At 45.0% G+C, this 15,623-nt stretch overlaps 1 protein-coding gene across 7 annotated transcripts in view; it reads right to left on the minus strand.

The window, feature by feature from the left end:
• Positions 1 to 15,623, minus strand: part of LAMA2 (laminin subunit alpha 2) — a 606,483-nt gene that overhangs the window by 170,568 nt on the left and 420,292 nt on the right. For all 7 annotated transcript variants that reach the window (XM_077353378.1, XM_077353349.1, XM_077353372.1 and 4 more), the window contains one exon: positions 5,003 to 5,146. In XM_077353378.1, the coding sequence (XP_077209493.1) occupies positions 5,003 to 5,146 (144 nt within the window). The remainder of the gene's footprint in view (positions 1 to 5,002; positions 5,147 to 15,623) is intronic.

The raw sequence follows: 15,623 nt of genomic DNA on the forward strand, positions 1-15,623 counted from the left end.
ATCTTCCTCTTGCAACATGAGAAGATCGGGGTCATTCTACAGGTTATCTCGGAGTTCTCCGTCTGTATCTTCCACAGGGATCTGACCAACCTCCTCACTCGCATAAGCTTCCCTGTACTGTCTCTTACTGGGCCACCCACTTCAAAGCTTTCTGGAATTTTGGGCCCCCTCTCCCCAACAAAAAAGCATATGGCAAATTAGGCACTAGCACAGCTTCTATATCCCAGGACCCCCCTCCCCCAGGTATTCCACTCTTACCAATACCACCGGAAATTTCTCCACATGACCATGGCAACACATGACTGAGACCCATCTCACTATTTTCCCAGGCTTTGTCACTTGACTGGTCTTGGACATGGAAATCTAACTGCCGCCATCCATTAAGACTCCCCTTCTCTCCCCATTAACCACTATTGTTAACAATCTGGGCTGTCGGATGGATCTCTGTACCAAATTGTTCATTGCCACATCCCACCCCATGTCACACTCCATGAGTGGACATTCTCTCTTAAAGTGACCCCACTGGCCACATGTAAAACAGGGCCCTTTCTCCGACCCCTCCTTCGATTTCCCTTCCATTTTTCTCCCCAGGGACCCCCCCCCCACTGGAGGCGCAACATTAGGACGCGTTTCCGGCACCCCTTTTCCAGTCCAGATAGGTCGAGGTGAAGGAAAATTAGGAGGCCGGGCGCACCCAATCTTTATACTATTTCCCCCCCTGTTGCTGCCACTGGACCCAACTTGACACCAGGATTACTAGGTCCTGAGCGTAGCCCTTCTTTATGTTCCACAGCCACAAAAGCTTACAGCAGCCCAGCTGCTTGGGCTAAGGATGTGGGTCTTTGGCACTCAACCCAATGACAGATCCGACCAGGGAGGATTTGGAACAACTGCTCTAACACCACTTTTCCCACCAGTTGGTGGTGGTCTGTCTTTGGGTCTAGCCACCTCTTCGCCGCATCTCGTAACTTGTTAACTAACACCTGGGGTCGTACTCCGGTAGAAAATGAAATAGCCCAAAACTTCTGCTGATAAGTCTCCGGGGATACTTCAAATATATCCAAAATGGCCTTCTTCAGGATATAGTCCACTGACTCCTCTTTAGCTAAATCTTTGAGGGCCACTTGCGCCTCGCCTGTCAGGTAAGGCCCGATTATATATGACCACTGATGGCGAGGCCTCTGAGCTGCCTCCGCTGTCCTCTCGAAAGCATCTAAGTAGGCTTCCACATCATCGTCTGGTCCTAACTTGGCTAAGGAAGGCCACGGTACTCTACCCAAGGTATTCGCTGCAGGACCACCAGCTCCAGAACCCTCTCCACTGGGCCGCTCGTCCATAGCCCATCGCATCTCAGCCCACATTCTTTCCTGGGTAGCATTCTGTCACTCCATCACTTCCTGCCAAAGTCTAGTCTGGTTTTCCACCAGGCAACGCCTGAATTGAGCAAAGTCCATGGGGTTATCATCGGCCATTCGTTCTACTACTGACTCACTAGAAGAACTGTCAGAGCTGCTTTCATCAGAGCTGTGTTCCAGCTGCTCAGCTGACAGTTCAGGCTGTACCACCACTTTCAGTGGAGGAGTCCAGCCAGGTGGGGGTCGGTAAACTAGGGCGTGGCCAGGGCATAATGCGTCTCGTGCCTGCATCCTCCACCACTTGCATCGATGCCCTCCTGACAATACTATCATGCAGGCAAAGCATTCACAGGTAAGTTTTCTTTATTCCATGAACACCACCTTCTGCCTTCCCGTGCTCCAGCTCTTCCCAAATAACCCACCACCACGCTTCTGTGTGCTTCCCTTTTTATCCTCCCAGGCTCCACCCTCCCAACCTGTTAAAGCCCCTCCTGGCTATTCCCTCATTTCCGGGCTTGGGCATGCCTGCCAGCTCCCCCCAGCCTCGCCTCAGCGTCTTCCCGCCCAACTCTTCCTCTGGAGCTCCCCCCCCCCCAGGTCTTGGCTGACGCACTCGAGGTCGGGCGTAGCCATGTTGAGGAAGTCCATAGTAGGGGCCTTGTTGCAAAAGCTCTCTGAGCCCACCATCCCCCCTGCATGTCCCCGAGTCCGTTACAGCCACTGTTGCCAGGCATTCTCTTCCCCGCGCCGGCTTCTCCTCCTGTCTTTCTCTGTTTGTCACAAGTCTAGGCGAGGCTTCTTCACTGTTGACGACTCTCTCATCCTTCGACTGCTCACTGTCCTTCTCTCCTCTGCAGCTTTGTCGGCCTGCTGTCGCTTGTTCGCCGCTCGTCGCCCGGCCGCCATCTTGCCCCGCCGTCTTGATCCAGAGCCCTTCCTGGATGTATTTTCTTCAAGGTAAGTATTTTTCCCTTCGACTGGGCCCTCAGCTGGACCCTCGTCCAGACAGCCAGTGGTGTTTTGGATCAAGTTCAAGGTTCTGGTTTTGACCCTTAAGGCTCCCTGCTGTCTGGGCCCAACATATCTGAGGGGCTGCTTATGTCTCTATGCCCCTTGCAGAGCTCTTCACTCTGTGGGTCCTAATAAACTGGTGATCCCTGGCCCATGTGAAGTGTGCTTGGCCTTGACCATGGACAGGGCCTTTTTGTTCCTGACCCCTACTTGAGGGAATGACGAGCTGAAGCCCCTGTCAGAGCTATCACAATTCCACAGGGCCTGTAAAATGGAACTCTTCCACCAGGCATTTGGCTAGGGAATGAAGATCCTTGGGTGCCCCCCCTCTTTTTCCTGATGTCATGGCCATCTTAGACATCATTGCATCTTCCATCTGTCCGCTTTGTAAAATGGGGTCTGCTGATGAGGAGGTTTGCAGATCCAGGGTTGGCTGTTGGGGAGGTGAACTCTTTGTGATTAAAATTTCGCCATGTACAGTATTGTATTGGGTTTTAATTTAAAGGTCATTTTAATAGTATTGCATTTATTGTGTATGATGTTTAAATTGTGAGCTGCTGAGAGTGGAAGGTTATAAATTGAAAAATAAATAAAAGAAATAGGTAGATAAATATTTTTAGGAAAGGGGAGAACTATCTTCAGTATGAAACACATCTTAATAACAGCAAGGGTCTTACCCACTGTATCCCCTCCAAAGCTGCCATTTCAGTTCTAAAAGCTTATGAAAGGAAGACGGATAACAGAATTCCACAAAAGTGAATTCAAGGGTCCACAGGCTTCAGTAGACTAATGATTTTATTCACAGTTTTCTTAACTGCATGTGGAATACAAAATGTGCAGAAAGAGATTTGGGACACTTATTATACAGTTGTCCTTGGTCTGTATGGAAATTTAAGCTTTCGACATTCATGTACCATCATACTTCTGTACTGAACAGAACCCCCCACAGAATGCACATCAAGATTTTTTAAAGTAGTCTCTGTATTAGGAAGAAACACAAAAGGTCTGTATCAAAGTGTGATGGTTTACTGATAGATTTGATTTTTATACCACTCTCCTGGCAAGCCGGCTTAGGATGGTGTATAACATTATAATTAGTAGGAGTACAATATGTTAAAAACAATTTATAGCATTTTAAAGCCATTAAAACAGCACTTATGACTAGCAGCAACATCAGTATGGTTATTAATTCTAAATCATTCTGTACTTTAGGTGTCTTTCCAAATGAGGTGTTTTCATGGGAGTGTCTTTTGTAGGGGGGCATCTAATGTTCTTGGCTTTATTTGTTTAGCAAAATAGATAAATTAATCTAGGAACTCAATGTGATATACAACCGCTTTGCTAAATTCCTGCTTCTAAATAATTTTAAGTGTTCCGTTCATCTTCTCTTCTTTAGCTTTACATAACCTGTTTCCTAATTTGACATTTTGTGTTCTCATGCTCATAATACTTTTTGATTCTTTCCAATTGCTAGAATCCTTCCATGGTAACCAGCCACCAATGATCCAAGAGAGATCTAGCTAGAACAGCATTATCATTTCCAAAGGCACTTCCAGGTAGAAGGTTGTGTGTCAGGCATGATGAATTACTGCATCTGACTCCCATGAAAATGGGGTTTATATTAATCCAAGCAAAGTAGATAAGCGACTGACGAAAAACAGCATCTATGGCACCCCGTCTGCAAAAATACCATGAAACCCTTTTCTAGTTGTAATGTTTTACTTTTCTCTACCTACTGATTAAGTGTGCTAGTAACTGGAGAAAATATTGCCAGATGCCATCTCATTTTATTGTTATAATCCTTCCTGTCTAAATAATTTTGATTTTGTTTCCCACCCATTCAACACTGTGGTGCTTCACACCACAGCACAGGTATATGGGTCACTCACAGATTGTCACCTGAGGCACTACTACATATAATACTACCACCCAAGATACTACAAATAAGGAACATATTGTAGAACTATAAGGAAATGTCTTACATCTGTCAGAATGGCAACTATACTTTGTAAGAAAATACCACCATTGTAATATTGTATTAAAGTTGCTTTTTGCAGATATGGCTTTCTATTACTATTTCTATTAATACGAAAGAAGAAAGGTTTCCTTGAGATTAGAAACAGGTAGCAAACCTACATGTAGAGATCAGTTTATTTCTTCCACTTTCTAAAGTACTAACTTTAGTACTTTCGTTATTGGCGATTGCTTTAAATACTTGAAAGGAAAATGTGAGCAGTAAATCAGTTAATTTTCTTATATTTCAGTAATCCATAGTTATTCTGGATGAGACTGAATGACTGTGATTTTCCTCCCTGTTTCACATTTAGAAACAAAGCAGTGCTGGAGAGCTATATTTTCATGGAACAATTTCCCCTCACTTGACTATACTGCCTTTTACACTGGTTTTAATAGCTTTACTTTGGGGCTTGACATCTATTACCTGATCAGAGACTTTAAAAATGTTTTGACCCTGATTGCCTAATGGAACATGATTCTCTACCCACTTCTCAAAGTACACAAGGGGGGGGGGCTCCTAAACGTTTCTCCACTTCCTAACTCCATCTCTGTGCCTGACTAAAAGATGCCAGCAGGAAACAACATTATCGCATTACATGGCTCAGCAGTCCTTTACTCACCCACACACGGACCAGCGCCTGTGCCTCACTGCACTGGGATGTCACACCAAAGCAGTAGCAGCTGCTGCAGCCGAGTGGATTCCTGGCATAGAGTCCAAACCTGCCCGGTTTGCACCTGTCACAGTAGATACCCTCCACGTTAACCTATTATAGAAACAGAGGGGGGCAAGGAAGGCAAAAGGATTTTAGAGACAATGGCTTCTCGTTTTCATACATAGGCATGGAGAAACATAAATTTTACAGTGTTAAATAAATGCACACTACACTTTTTAGGATTTAAACACATGGAAAGCATGGTGATTTGGGTAGAATAAAACTATACTGCAAGTTTATCAACAGTTTACAGTGTGACTGGGAAGGGGCATCATGGCATTAACAGCCATGAATTTGTTTGCCTCAGATTATTCTATCCAATGAGGAATGGGACAGCTTTGGACAGGGTGGGAAAGGTTCTTGCCAAAGAATGAGAATGTGTGTGCGACAGGATTGCTCCTTAAGTGCCCCTCCCAGAACTATTTCTGCCCTGGCTCCCATGCAGGAGCACAAATCTGGGATGGCCAAGAGCGCTGGGCCAAATGCTCCCCCATGTGGGAGCAGGAAGAGGTAGGGCAATGTGCCCCAACTCAAACTCCAACCTGCAGCCCAAAGCCTCCAGTGCAGAAATGGTATCATGCAGACATTTGCTGTGTGTTGCTGAGGAGAGCTGCTCCCTTGTCTTTTTAGATCTGGTGGGATGACCAGCAGGGCTGTATGTATGAAGGATGTGTTTATGTGCAGTTGGAATTTGTGCATATGTGTGTGCTGTGGAGCTAGAGTGCTTACACTGAAAGTGTTTTCTGTGTGTGCTTGGGTGAACATCCAATATGACAGGGTTTCTTTTAGGATCATTCCTCCCCTTTTTAAATTCCCTCCCATATTCCCTTTAATTTTCTTCAGTATTCTTCTCCATATTGATTTGGCTTTTGAGGGCATAGCTCCCTTGTGTTTTGTATCATTTATAAGTCTTGCGCTCTAGAATTTGAGTTTTAATACTGCTTTGTCCACTTGTTTCACATGTGGCACAGCTATTCAGCTTGAGATGATCAGGGCTATATTGGTGGTCTTCGAATTGTGTTAGTTAACTAGATTGCTGTTGATTAATCTGAATTGAGATTGTACTGCCAGGCAGGATTTGTACTGTTGTTCCTTTGATCTGATGATTTAGCCAAGCAGATTTGGTGCTAAAGTTTGAGCAGAACTTTGTCACTCCATGAATATATTTTGAACTAATAAACTGAGTTTGCATTACAAGTTAAGCAGTGTGGTTTACCTCCTGAGTGTTATGACATTATCTAAAAACCAGGAGTATTTGGAGAAGGTCAGGCCATTGCCAGTGGGTCATACTAGACAGTATTTATGGATGAGGAGTTTGGTAGAGAAACTATTTGGACCTATTCAGAGGTTGTGACCTTCAAAGCCAAAGCTGTGGGGTGGCAGACAACAAATCTAATTTCAGTAAGGAGGGTAGTTTCAGAAAACCCCAACAGCACAGATGGTAGGTACTGCCTACACCAGACTTAGAGCCTCTTCTGAGCAACAGCCCTGGTAGCCTCTATGATGTTATATATTGGAATGTAATTCCATCATGCAAAGATGTCTACCAAACAGCTCTGTTAAGGTCAGATTTGGCACTTGCACCAAGGGGTATTGGTAACTGATGAGCCTTTAGCTTAATCACTCTAGAACATTTCCTAGTGAGCTCTGAAATGTGCAGGTGAGACACTTCCACTGGTGGAATTGGTAGTAGTCATTGGGAGCTTTAACAGTACTGGGATATCTCCCATACAGTTCTGCAGTGGTGGACTGAGCACTTTTGCCTTGAAGGCAATATTACTGATTTGTTTGTCCAGAATTATCAACAGAGAAAGGGGATAAAATGGTCCAGTGACCACCAGGGATTCCCAGCCCCATCCTGTGCATGCCTTGGATGGCTTATTGAGAACAAAGGGCTTCATCTTAGGCTGCTTGTTCAGTACAGTGATGGGTCATCTGTTATAGGCAGTGGTGTGCTGGATCCCAGTGGATGCAGAACTGCCAACATATAACCATGGTACTATTTGAAATTGAAATGAACTGAAAGCTATGAGTTTAAGCTAGAAAATTCAAAGTCAGAAAGGCAACAATCTAGGGCCTTTGAATCTACATTTGGCAAGTTAATTACACTTTGTGGTTTTGCTGGTACAGGCACCTATAGGTCAGGGGTTATGCCTTTGGTCATTGCATTGTTTTCTGGGTGAAGTGGAGGGCCAGTTCCAGCAAGATCCAGTTGGGCCTTCATCCCCTTGCTAGCATCCATGGGTCTGGCTTGTGTGGTTTGCTTTGGAACTGGCTCCTACCTTCTCCATCAGGTTTTAAGGAAGTCCTTCATCCTGAAGTCTTGGTTCAATATATGGGTGAGAATGTTTGCTGAGGGCAGCCAGGTTGGTCTGCAGTTGGTCTGCAACACATGATAGTGCCATATACTTAAAAAGACCATTAGTACTTAGTCTGGCTGTGGCTCTCCAGAGTCTCAGGCAGAGGAGATGCCAGGGAATGAATCTAGGCCCTTACACATGCCAAGCAGATGCTCACCAGCTGAGCCACAGACCCACTCTGAAGCCAAAGATTCAACTATGGTCCTTCTGTATGTAAAGCAGAGGCTCTATAGCTTCTAGTCCAGAAGCCCCATAGAGATCAAGAAGATTTTTAGATATTGTCAGATAGGTGAAAACAGGTTCTTCACATAAGTGTTGTTGCACTCAGTTTTAGACATCCTTAAAACCCTGAAGAAAATTAGGGCTGTGCCTACAGATGGATCTGGTATGAATGAAGCCTCTCCAGCAAAGAGTCTAGAAAGAATCTATTAAGTCGGCTAGCTCAGAGTAGACAAGGAACAACACTTAAGGTGCTGAGGGGTTGGTAGGATAATATGGTCCCAAACCTTTTTGAGAAGTAGCCTTGGTGGCCTATTATGCTGTATCATATAACAGTGAGTTGTTTGCTCAATTGCACCACGATGCATCCTGGAAGGAATACAATGACAGATTGACACTTTCACTGGTGGAGGCGGTGTTAGTGATTTGCAGATGTAAAACAGATCAACAAGACAGAGGGCATCTGTGATGGGCAACACTTATAAAATGTGGTTCTAAGAACTGAAACAACAACAATGAGGGAAGAGTTTAAGCTCCTCATTGGGCAGACAGGGACCAGGGCTACAAGGTGCTCTCAGCCCTGTGACTAGCTAGCCACAGCTGAGTGGGAGTTGTTATACTGGGTTGGAGGGAATTTAGTTCAGAATGAGACTGGTCTGACAAATCCATGGCTAAAAAAACATCCTTGAGGAAAAACTCCAGTGAGAATTTTGATGGACAGAACTAATCCACAGACAACCAGCGCAGAACTAATCCACAGTCAACTAATCCATAGTCAACCAGCGCAGTGATTTAGCAGAGAGAATTTGGGTAGACAGGTGTTTGTTCACGAATTAAGCCAAATTTGAAGGTGAATCCTTCTAAGGAAGAGGAGGAGTTCTGCCTAGTTGCAAGGGAAAATCAGGGGAGACCTTCCTAAGATATGTATGTGCAAAGTAAAACTTCAGTCACCACAGAAAGTAGGGGGAGTCTGGTTCATCCAGAAATGGAGAAAGTTCTGGTATGTACTTTCTTTCTAAGAACCAGAGGGCAGTTCAGTGGAACACATAAAGATCAAAGAAAGCACAGTGAAAGAAACCTCTTAGTTAAAAAGAAACATTAACATCAGTAAGAAAGGCCAGTAATTAAGAACTAGGAGCTGTAAACAACTGATTTGTAAAATGAAAAATGATTCCTCAGTTCCAACAACCCTTTCCTCTGTATAAATAAAATGTTTGTTTGAAAAAAGGCACAGTGCCATTCTGACAAAGGGGTTTTTAAGTAAAGATGACTACAAATCTTCTCAGAAGTTCCCAGGGCTGGATAAAGACAAATAGATTAAATGGTGACTGGGTGGGACAGTGAGCTTTATTTTGGAGGGAAAATTTACCTCAGTGTGGGAAAGGGAGTAGAGTGGTAACCATCATAGCATCATGTGGTCTTAAAGACAACTGGGGATCTCAGTTTTGTTCCATCAAGGCACTGTGTACGCTCTTGGAAAAATAGGGCTGTGACTCCAGCTGCTTGCTTCAGATTAGCAATGGATCACTGCTGACTAGTTCCAGTTTGGGTATTAACCTGTCTAGGATAGTGACATGTCAGATCCTGGTGCATGCAAGCCTACTGGTACTCATTCATTTTGAACTGGAGTGCTTTCCACCACAGTCAGGCTAAGCGACTCTAGGCAAGCAATCCAGAAGATGACTGTGTGTGTGTGTGCCATCAATGACAGCTCCCAACTTAAAGAATGAACAACCTCCCAAGTGTTCTATTGTTAACAGCATTACTTAGGTCCTGCAGACTGAGGGCTGTAGCTTCTTCGACTGAGTCAATCCATCTCATGGTGGGTCTTCCTCTTTTCCTGCTGCCTTTCCCTAGCATTATGCACTTTTCCAGTGCTGTCTTCTCATGAGTTTATTTGACCTTGATCTTAGTGTCCAGTGATACATCCTTATATTTACGGATCTTTTCAAGCTCCTTCATGGTTGCATTTCCCAGTCTCAGTCTCCCAGTTTCTTGGATGCAGCCCCCCCCCCTCTGGGTTGATGATGGAGCCAAGGAATAGAAAATCTTTAACCATTTCAATTTCTTGTCAGCCTTAAACTTATGTTGTTCCTCAGTAGTCCTTTCTTTTGTCATCTGAGGTCTTCACTATTTTCTGCCAGTAGCACAGTGTCTTCTGCATTTCTCAAATAGTTAATTGCAAATTGTAGGATGACTGGTACCTTTAAAAGTTGTTTTAGGTGATTCAACAGGGTTTGTGTCTTTTGTGCGTGCAGGTACATCTTAAAACCCAGTCAGAGTTCTCTTCCTGGGCAATTTCACCATCTTTCCATTAAAACTATTGGATCAGTTCCAATAACAGTGGGACCCTGTCAGACTTATCTCTTTGTAGGATCTAGTGGTGGAACAAACATAGGATGCGACAAAACCCATCTTGCTTTCTCTCCACAGGAACGAGAGAGACTGCAACCCTACCTCTCCCATCCCTGAGTCATTTCATCCTGAATCCGGGACACGTGCAGTTATGCAAAATGCTGTAAAAATGCTGGGAATATTGTTGTTGTTGTTGTTAGATTTCTAGCCCGCCACTCCCATAGGCTCGTGGCGGGTTACAACATATATAAAATCCCCAATAAAAACCCCTAATACATTAAAAGTTCAAAAGTCTAAAAAGTCCAACACAAACCCAAGCAACAGCAGAACTACACTACCTAACCTAACCCACTCATATCCCAGAGGACATGGAGCTGATGGTCACTTCACCACCAAGAACAGCCCTGAGGGGTCCAGCTCTTCCCTTGAAGCGCCGGCCTCAACTATAAACCTGGCAGAAGAGCTCCGTTTTACAGGACCCAGACCCAGGGCCGGATTTTCCTATGGGTTAACTAGGCTTCAGCCTAGGGCCTCAAGATCAAGAGGGGCCTATATTCCCCATTTTTTATAAAGGTTAGTACCAATCACAACATGTTTCACTTAACATATTAATATATATCACAGTAATGATGTATTTATTATCTCTCATGTAATTTAAAAATGGGAGGTGAAAGGGCCACATAAGTGGAATAGCCTAGGGCCTCTTTTCATGTAAATCCGGCCCTGCCCAGACCTTACAACATTTTAACTGTTTTGACCCTTAGTTATTCCAGGAAGAAAAAATATTTATTGAAAAATGGCAAGCCCTCAAAAAAATTTCATCTCTCTGTTCAACTAAGAGTCTGTGTTGTTACTTTTGAATCATATAAATGAGATCTGTGTTTTTAAAAAATTATGAAAAATAGTGTGGCTGAAAAAAGCTCTTTTGTCTTCTGTAACTGTTTTTACACATCATTAAACCACATCAATATGACAAAGTAATGATCACATTCAATAGGATTGTTACATAAAAATCAATGAAGCTAAAACTAGGTAAGTATTCCTAGTTAAATTGCTCCTCAAGAATAAGAATACACATATTCAGGAGTGTTTTAATACAGGCTGGAAATCTTGAAAAGTTTTCTGTCAATGGTGACATAATCTTACAAAAATTAACTTATACCATGCTGCTGTCTGAGAGGTTTTTGACTTGCAGGAGGGCATTACGTGCTGGAATAAAATGTGACACCAATGTTAGCATAAACAAGGCCACAGATTTATTACCTCCCCATGGGAGGATTGGCACAGCATGGGAGAGGGAGCCTGTTCTAGCAGTCAGCAGACTGCACCCACAACCCACAGTGTCCAGAGGTGCCCTGGAGACCTGCACCATTCCCAGCCGAAAGAGCAGGTCCCCTTGCCTACTGAAGTCCGCCACTAAGGGGAGCTACCTATGCAGGGGAGCTACCAGGGGCCAACCTGACGATGCCTGCAGGCTACCTGGCAAATGAGCCCCTGGCCTCCCAGCTGAGTATGCACTGCTTCGTAGGGAGGCCCCAAACCCCAGGGAGTTGATCACACACTGGACTCCCTGCCAACAAGCTCTATCCCATGCAAACCCACAGCTGTGACAATTATTGAACAAAACATTCACTTCAAAACCCTGAACAATTATGAATACAACAATATAAGGTGGGTGGGAGGGAAGCAGCTCCCACGGCTTCTCTTACGAAGAGGGCGAGACCCACGCACGTGGTGACTTAAATAGCTGCCATGGGTCCTGCCCTGCTCTTACGCAGTGTGTGCTGCATCCCGGCAGCATGCACACAAGAGAGACTCTGGGTGGTCGCCTCCCAGGAAGCCCTCCGCCACATCAATGTTCACTTGAGGTAGGTTTTTAGCACTTCGGAGCATGCTAGAAGCCAAAGTCCTTGTGTCAAGTTAGTGTGTCTTAAAAGTAGAAATGCTGAAAACTTTGCAATGAATGTGCTCAGCAGGTGAAAACACCATTTTTGACAGTTGAGAACACTTGTGACCCAAGCCTCAGATCTCGTTGCCTCATTCCTCTGTGACTTGAGGAGCTGTTGAACAGCTTTGTAGCTGGACAGTAGCTGTGGTTGGGGAGTTTCATTTCCTTCTGCCTCGCAGTCACTCTCCTTCAGGATCATGGAAGATTGGGTCAGGTAATTAAATGATATGGGGAGAGGATAAAATTACAAATCCTTCAGGCTACATGAAAACACAAATGATTGAATGAAATGGCACTGAGTAGGAGTGGGCTTAGTGGATCTGTAATTATTGACAAATGTCAAGGATGAGGGTCAACCAAACTACCTTTATTTCTTTGCAGGCCACTCTAACAATAATAAAGATGGTGAAAACCAGAACTATTTAGAAGCCCAAATTAACAATAGCTAGTACTAGCTGCTAGCAGGACTTACCCAGGGCCAAGAGAGAATGGAATCAACCATCCCTCTCTTGAATGCCCCATGTTCTGTTCTGTTTTTTGGAAGGATAAAGGGCTGGAGGTGTTTTGGCCATCGATAGGTTGCTTGCAGTGGAGAACAAAGTTGCCCCCAGTGAAGAAAGAAGAGGTCAGCAGGAACTGAGAAGGGGGTTGACATCAGGGAGCCATAAAAAGGGCAGGTAGGCATCCTTTTTCCCTTTGTGGTTTCATGAGGAAACAGTAGATGTTTGTAGAGCTTCCCATTATCATTGCAGCCAGTCAGGCCACTGTAGGATGGAACTAGGTACAATCCTGCTTAATTCTAGTACAGACTTTGGAGTCTCAGGCATGGACAGTAAAGAGTACATGGGCAGATAAAGTCTCTCTGACCCTCACTTTGCCCACTCCTGCTGCTGCTCCCTTTACAGCCTTCTTATGTCTGTAAACAGGGCCATGTCCTAATAATGCCAATGCAACTTATTTATTGATTTTATTTATTTAAATTATTTTATCTCACCTTTAGATGCAAGTGATCCATGAGGCAGTTAGATATAAATAAAATATAATTAAAATGTAATATACAAATCAAACCATACAGAATGAACCACAAAATAAAAGACTATTTCCACATCCACAAGAAAATGACGCAACTGCCGTCTTAATGTTCCATGGAATCTCAAGCATTTTGCACTGAAATCTCACTATTCAGGTGCATATCAAAATGTACTCTATGTTTGGTGTGTTTTTTGTGAATGCTGTTTAAACTGGAACCATCCCCTTCATTAGGAGGGAATTTGCATTTGCCTAATGAGGAAGCTCAAGAGTCAAGTTGTCTTCCTCCTCTGTTTCCTGTCTCAAGAGATGCTGTGTGAACTCAGAGCAGTTCCCTGCCTCTACTCCCCCCTCCCCCCTTCCCATATTTTTAAATTTTGAACATGATCATGTTACAATATTCAATCATCAGAAAGGCCAAAGCTGAGAGTGAGCTGAGATTGGCCAGGGAAGCCCATTGTAACAAGAAAAGATTTTTCAGTTATGTGAGGAGCAAACGTAAAGTAAAGGAGGCAATAGGGCCACTGTTGGGTGCGGATGGACAAACTCTAATGGAGGATGCAGAGAAAGCAGAAAGCGCCTATTTTACATCTGTTTTTTTCCCACAGGTCAAAGTGTTTAGGCACATCTAGAGATGGCCGTAGCCAAAGGATAGTGTCTGGGTGGCAGGTTAACATGGATAGAGAGGTTGTCGAGAGGCATTTAGCTGCACTGGATGAGTTCAAATCCCCTGGTCCGGATGAAATGCACCCGAGAGTACTCAAAGAACTTTCCAGAGAACTTGCACAGCCCTTGTCCATCATCTTCGGAACTTCTTTAAGGACTGGAGATGTCCCGGAGGATTGGAAGAGAGCAAACGTTATTCCGATCTTCAAAAAAGGGAGGAAGGATGACCCGGGAAACTACAGACCAGTGAGTCTGACCTCTGTTGTGGGGAAGATAATGGAGCAGATATTAAAGGGAGCAATCTGCAAACATCTGGAGGACAATTTGGTGATCCAAGGAAGTCAGCATGGATTTGTCTCCAACAGGTCCTGCCAGACCAACCTGGTTTCCTTTTTTGACCAAGTAACAGGTTTGCTGGATCGGGGAAATTCGGTTGATGTCATTTACTTGGATTTTAGTAAAGCTTTTGACAAGGTTCCCCATGATGTTCTGAGGGATAAGTTGAAGGACTGCAATCTGGATTTTCAGATAGTTAGGTGGATAGGGAATTGGTTAGAGAACCGCACTCAAAGAGTTGTTGTCAATGGTGTTTCATCAGACTGGAGAGAGGTGAGTAGCGGGGTAGCTCAGGGCTCGGTGCTCGGCCCGGTACTTTTTAACATATTTATTAATGATCTAGATGAGGGGGTGGAGGGACTACTCATCAAGTTTACAGATGACACCAAATTGGGAGGACTGGCAAATACTCCGGAAGATAGAGACAGAGTTCAACAAGATCTGAACACAATGGAAAAATGGGCAAATGAGAACAGGATGCAATTTAATAAAGATAAGTGTAAAGTTCTGCATCTGGGTCAGAAAAATGAAAAGCATGCCTACTGGATGGGGGATACGCTTCTAGGTAACGAACGAGACCTTGGGGTGGATTGTAAACTAAACATGAGCAGGCAGTGTGATGCAGCGGTAAAAAAGGCGAATGCCATTTTGGGCTGCATCAACAGGGGCATTACATCAAAATCACAAGATGTCATAGTCCCATTGTATACGGCACTGGTCAGACCACACCTGGAGTACTGTGTGCAGTTCTGGAGGCCTCACTTCAAGAAGGACGTAGATAAAATTGAAAGGGTACAGAGGAGAGCAACGAGGATGATCTGGGGCCAAGGGACCAAGCCCTATGAAGATAGGTTGAGGGACTTGGGAATGTTCAGCTTGGAGAAAAGGAGGTTGAGAGGGGACATGATAGCCCTCTTTAAGTATTTGAAAGGTTGTCACTTGGAGGAGGGCAGGATGCTATTTCTGTTGGCTGCAGAGGAGAGGACACGCAGTAATGGGTTTAAACTTCAAGTACAACGATATAGGCTAGATATCAGGAAAAAGTTTTTCACAGTCAGAGTAGTTCAGCAGTGGAATAGGCTGCCTAAGGAGGTGGTGAGCTCCCCCTCACTGGCAGTCTTCAAGCAAAGGTTGGATACACACTTTTCTTGGATGCTTTAGGACAGTGGTCCCCAACCTGCGGGCCGCGGCCCGGTGTCGGGCCGCGAAGGCCATGGCGCCGGGCTGCAGCTCCCTCTCCCCGCCCCCCCTCCGCAGTAAAAAACTTCCCAGGCCGCAAGCTTGCGGCCCGGGAAGCTACTTACTGCGGGAGGGCGGGGAGAAGGAATCGGGGCCGGGCTGCGCCTGTGTAGGCCGCGCCCGCGCGGCCCAATCCGCAGGCGCGGCCCGCGGGTGCGGCCCGATCCGCGGGTGTGGCTCGCGGGCGCGGCCCGATCCGCGGGCGTGGCTTCTGGGCGCGACCCGATCCGCGGGCCTACTCCTCCGTGGGACTGCCTACTCTCCCAATAGAAGAGCAAAAAATATGCTGTGAATGGAATAGTGGTGTAAAAAGCCACAAATGCAGAATGCCAGGTGCAAATTTGGGGTCCACATCAGAATTCAATGTAGTGAGAAT

This window comes from Paroedura picta, chromosome 1, assembly GCF_049243985.1.
Source record: "Paroedura picta isolate Pp20150507F chromosome 1, Ppicta_v3.0, whole genome shotgun sequence".
Lineage (NCBI taxonomy): Eukaryota > Metazoa > Chordata > Lepidosauria > Squamata > Gekkonidae > Paroedura > Paroedura picta.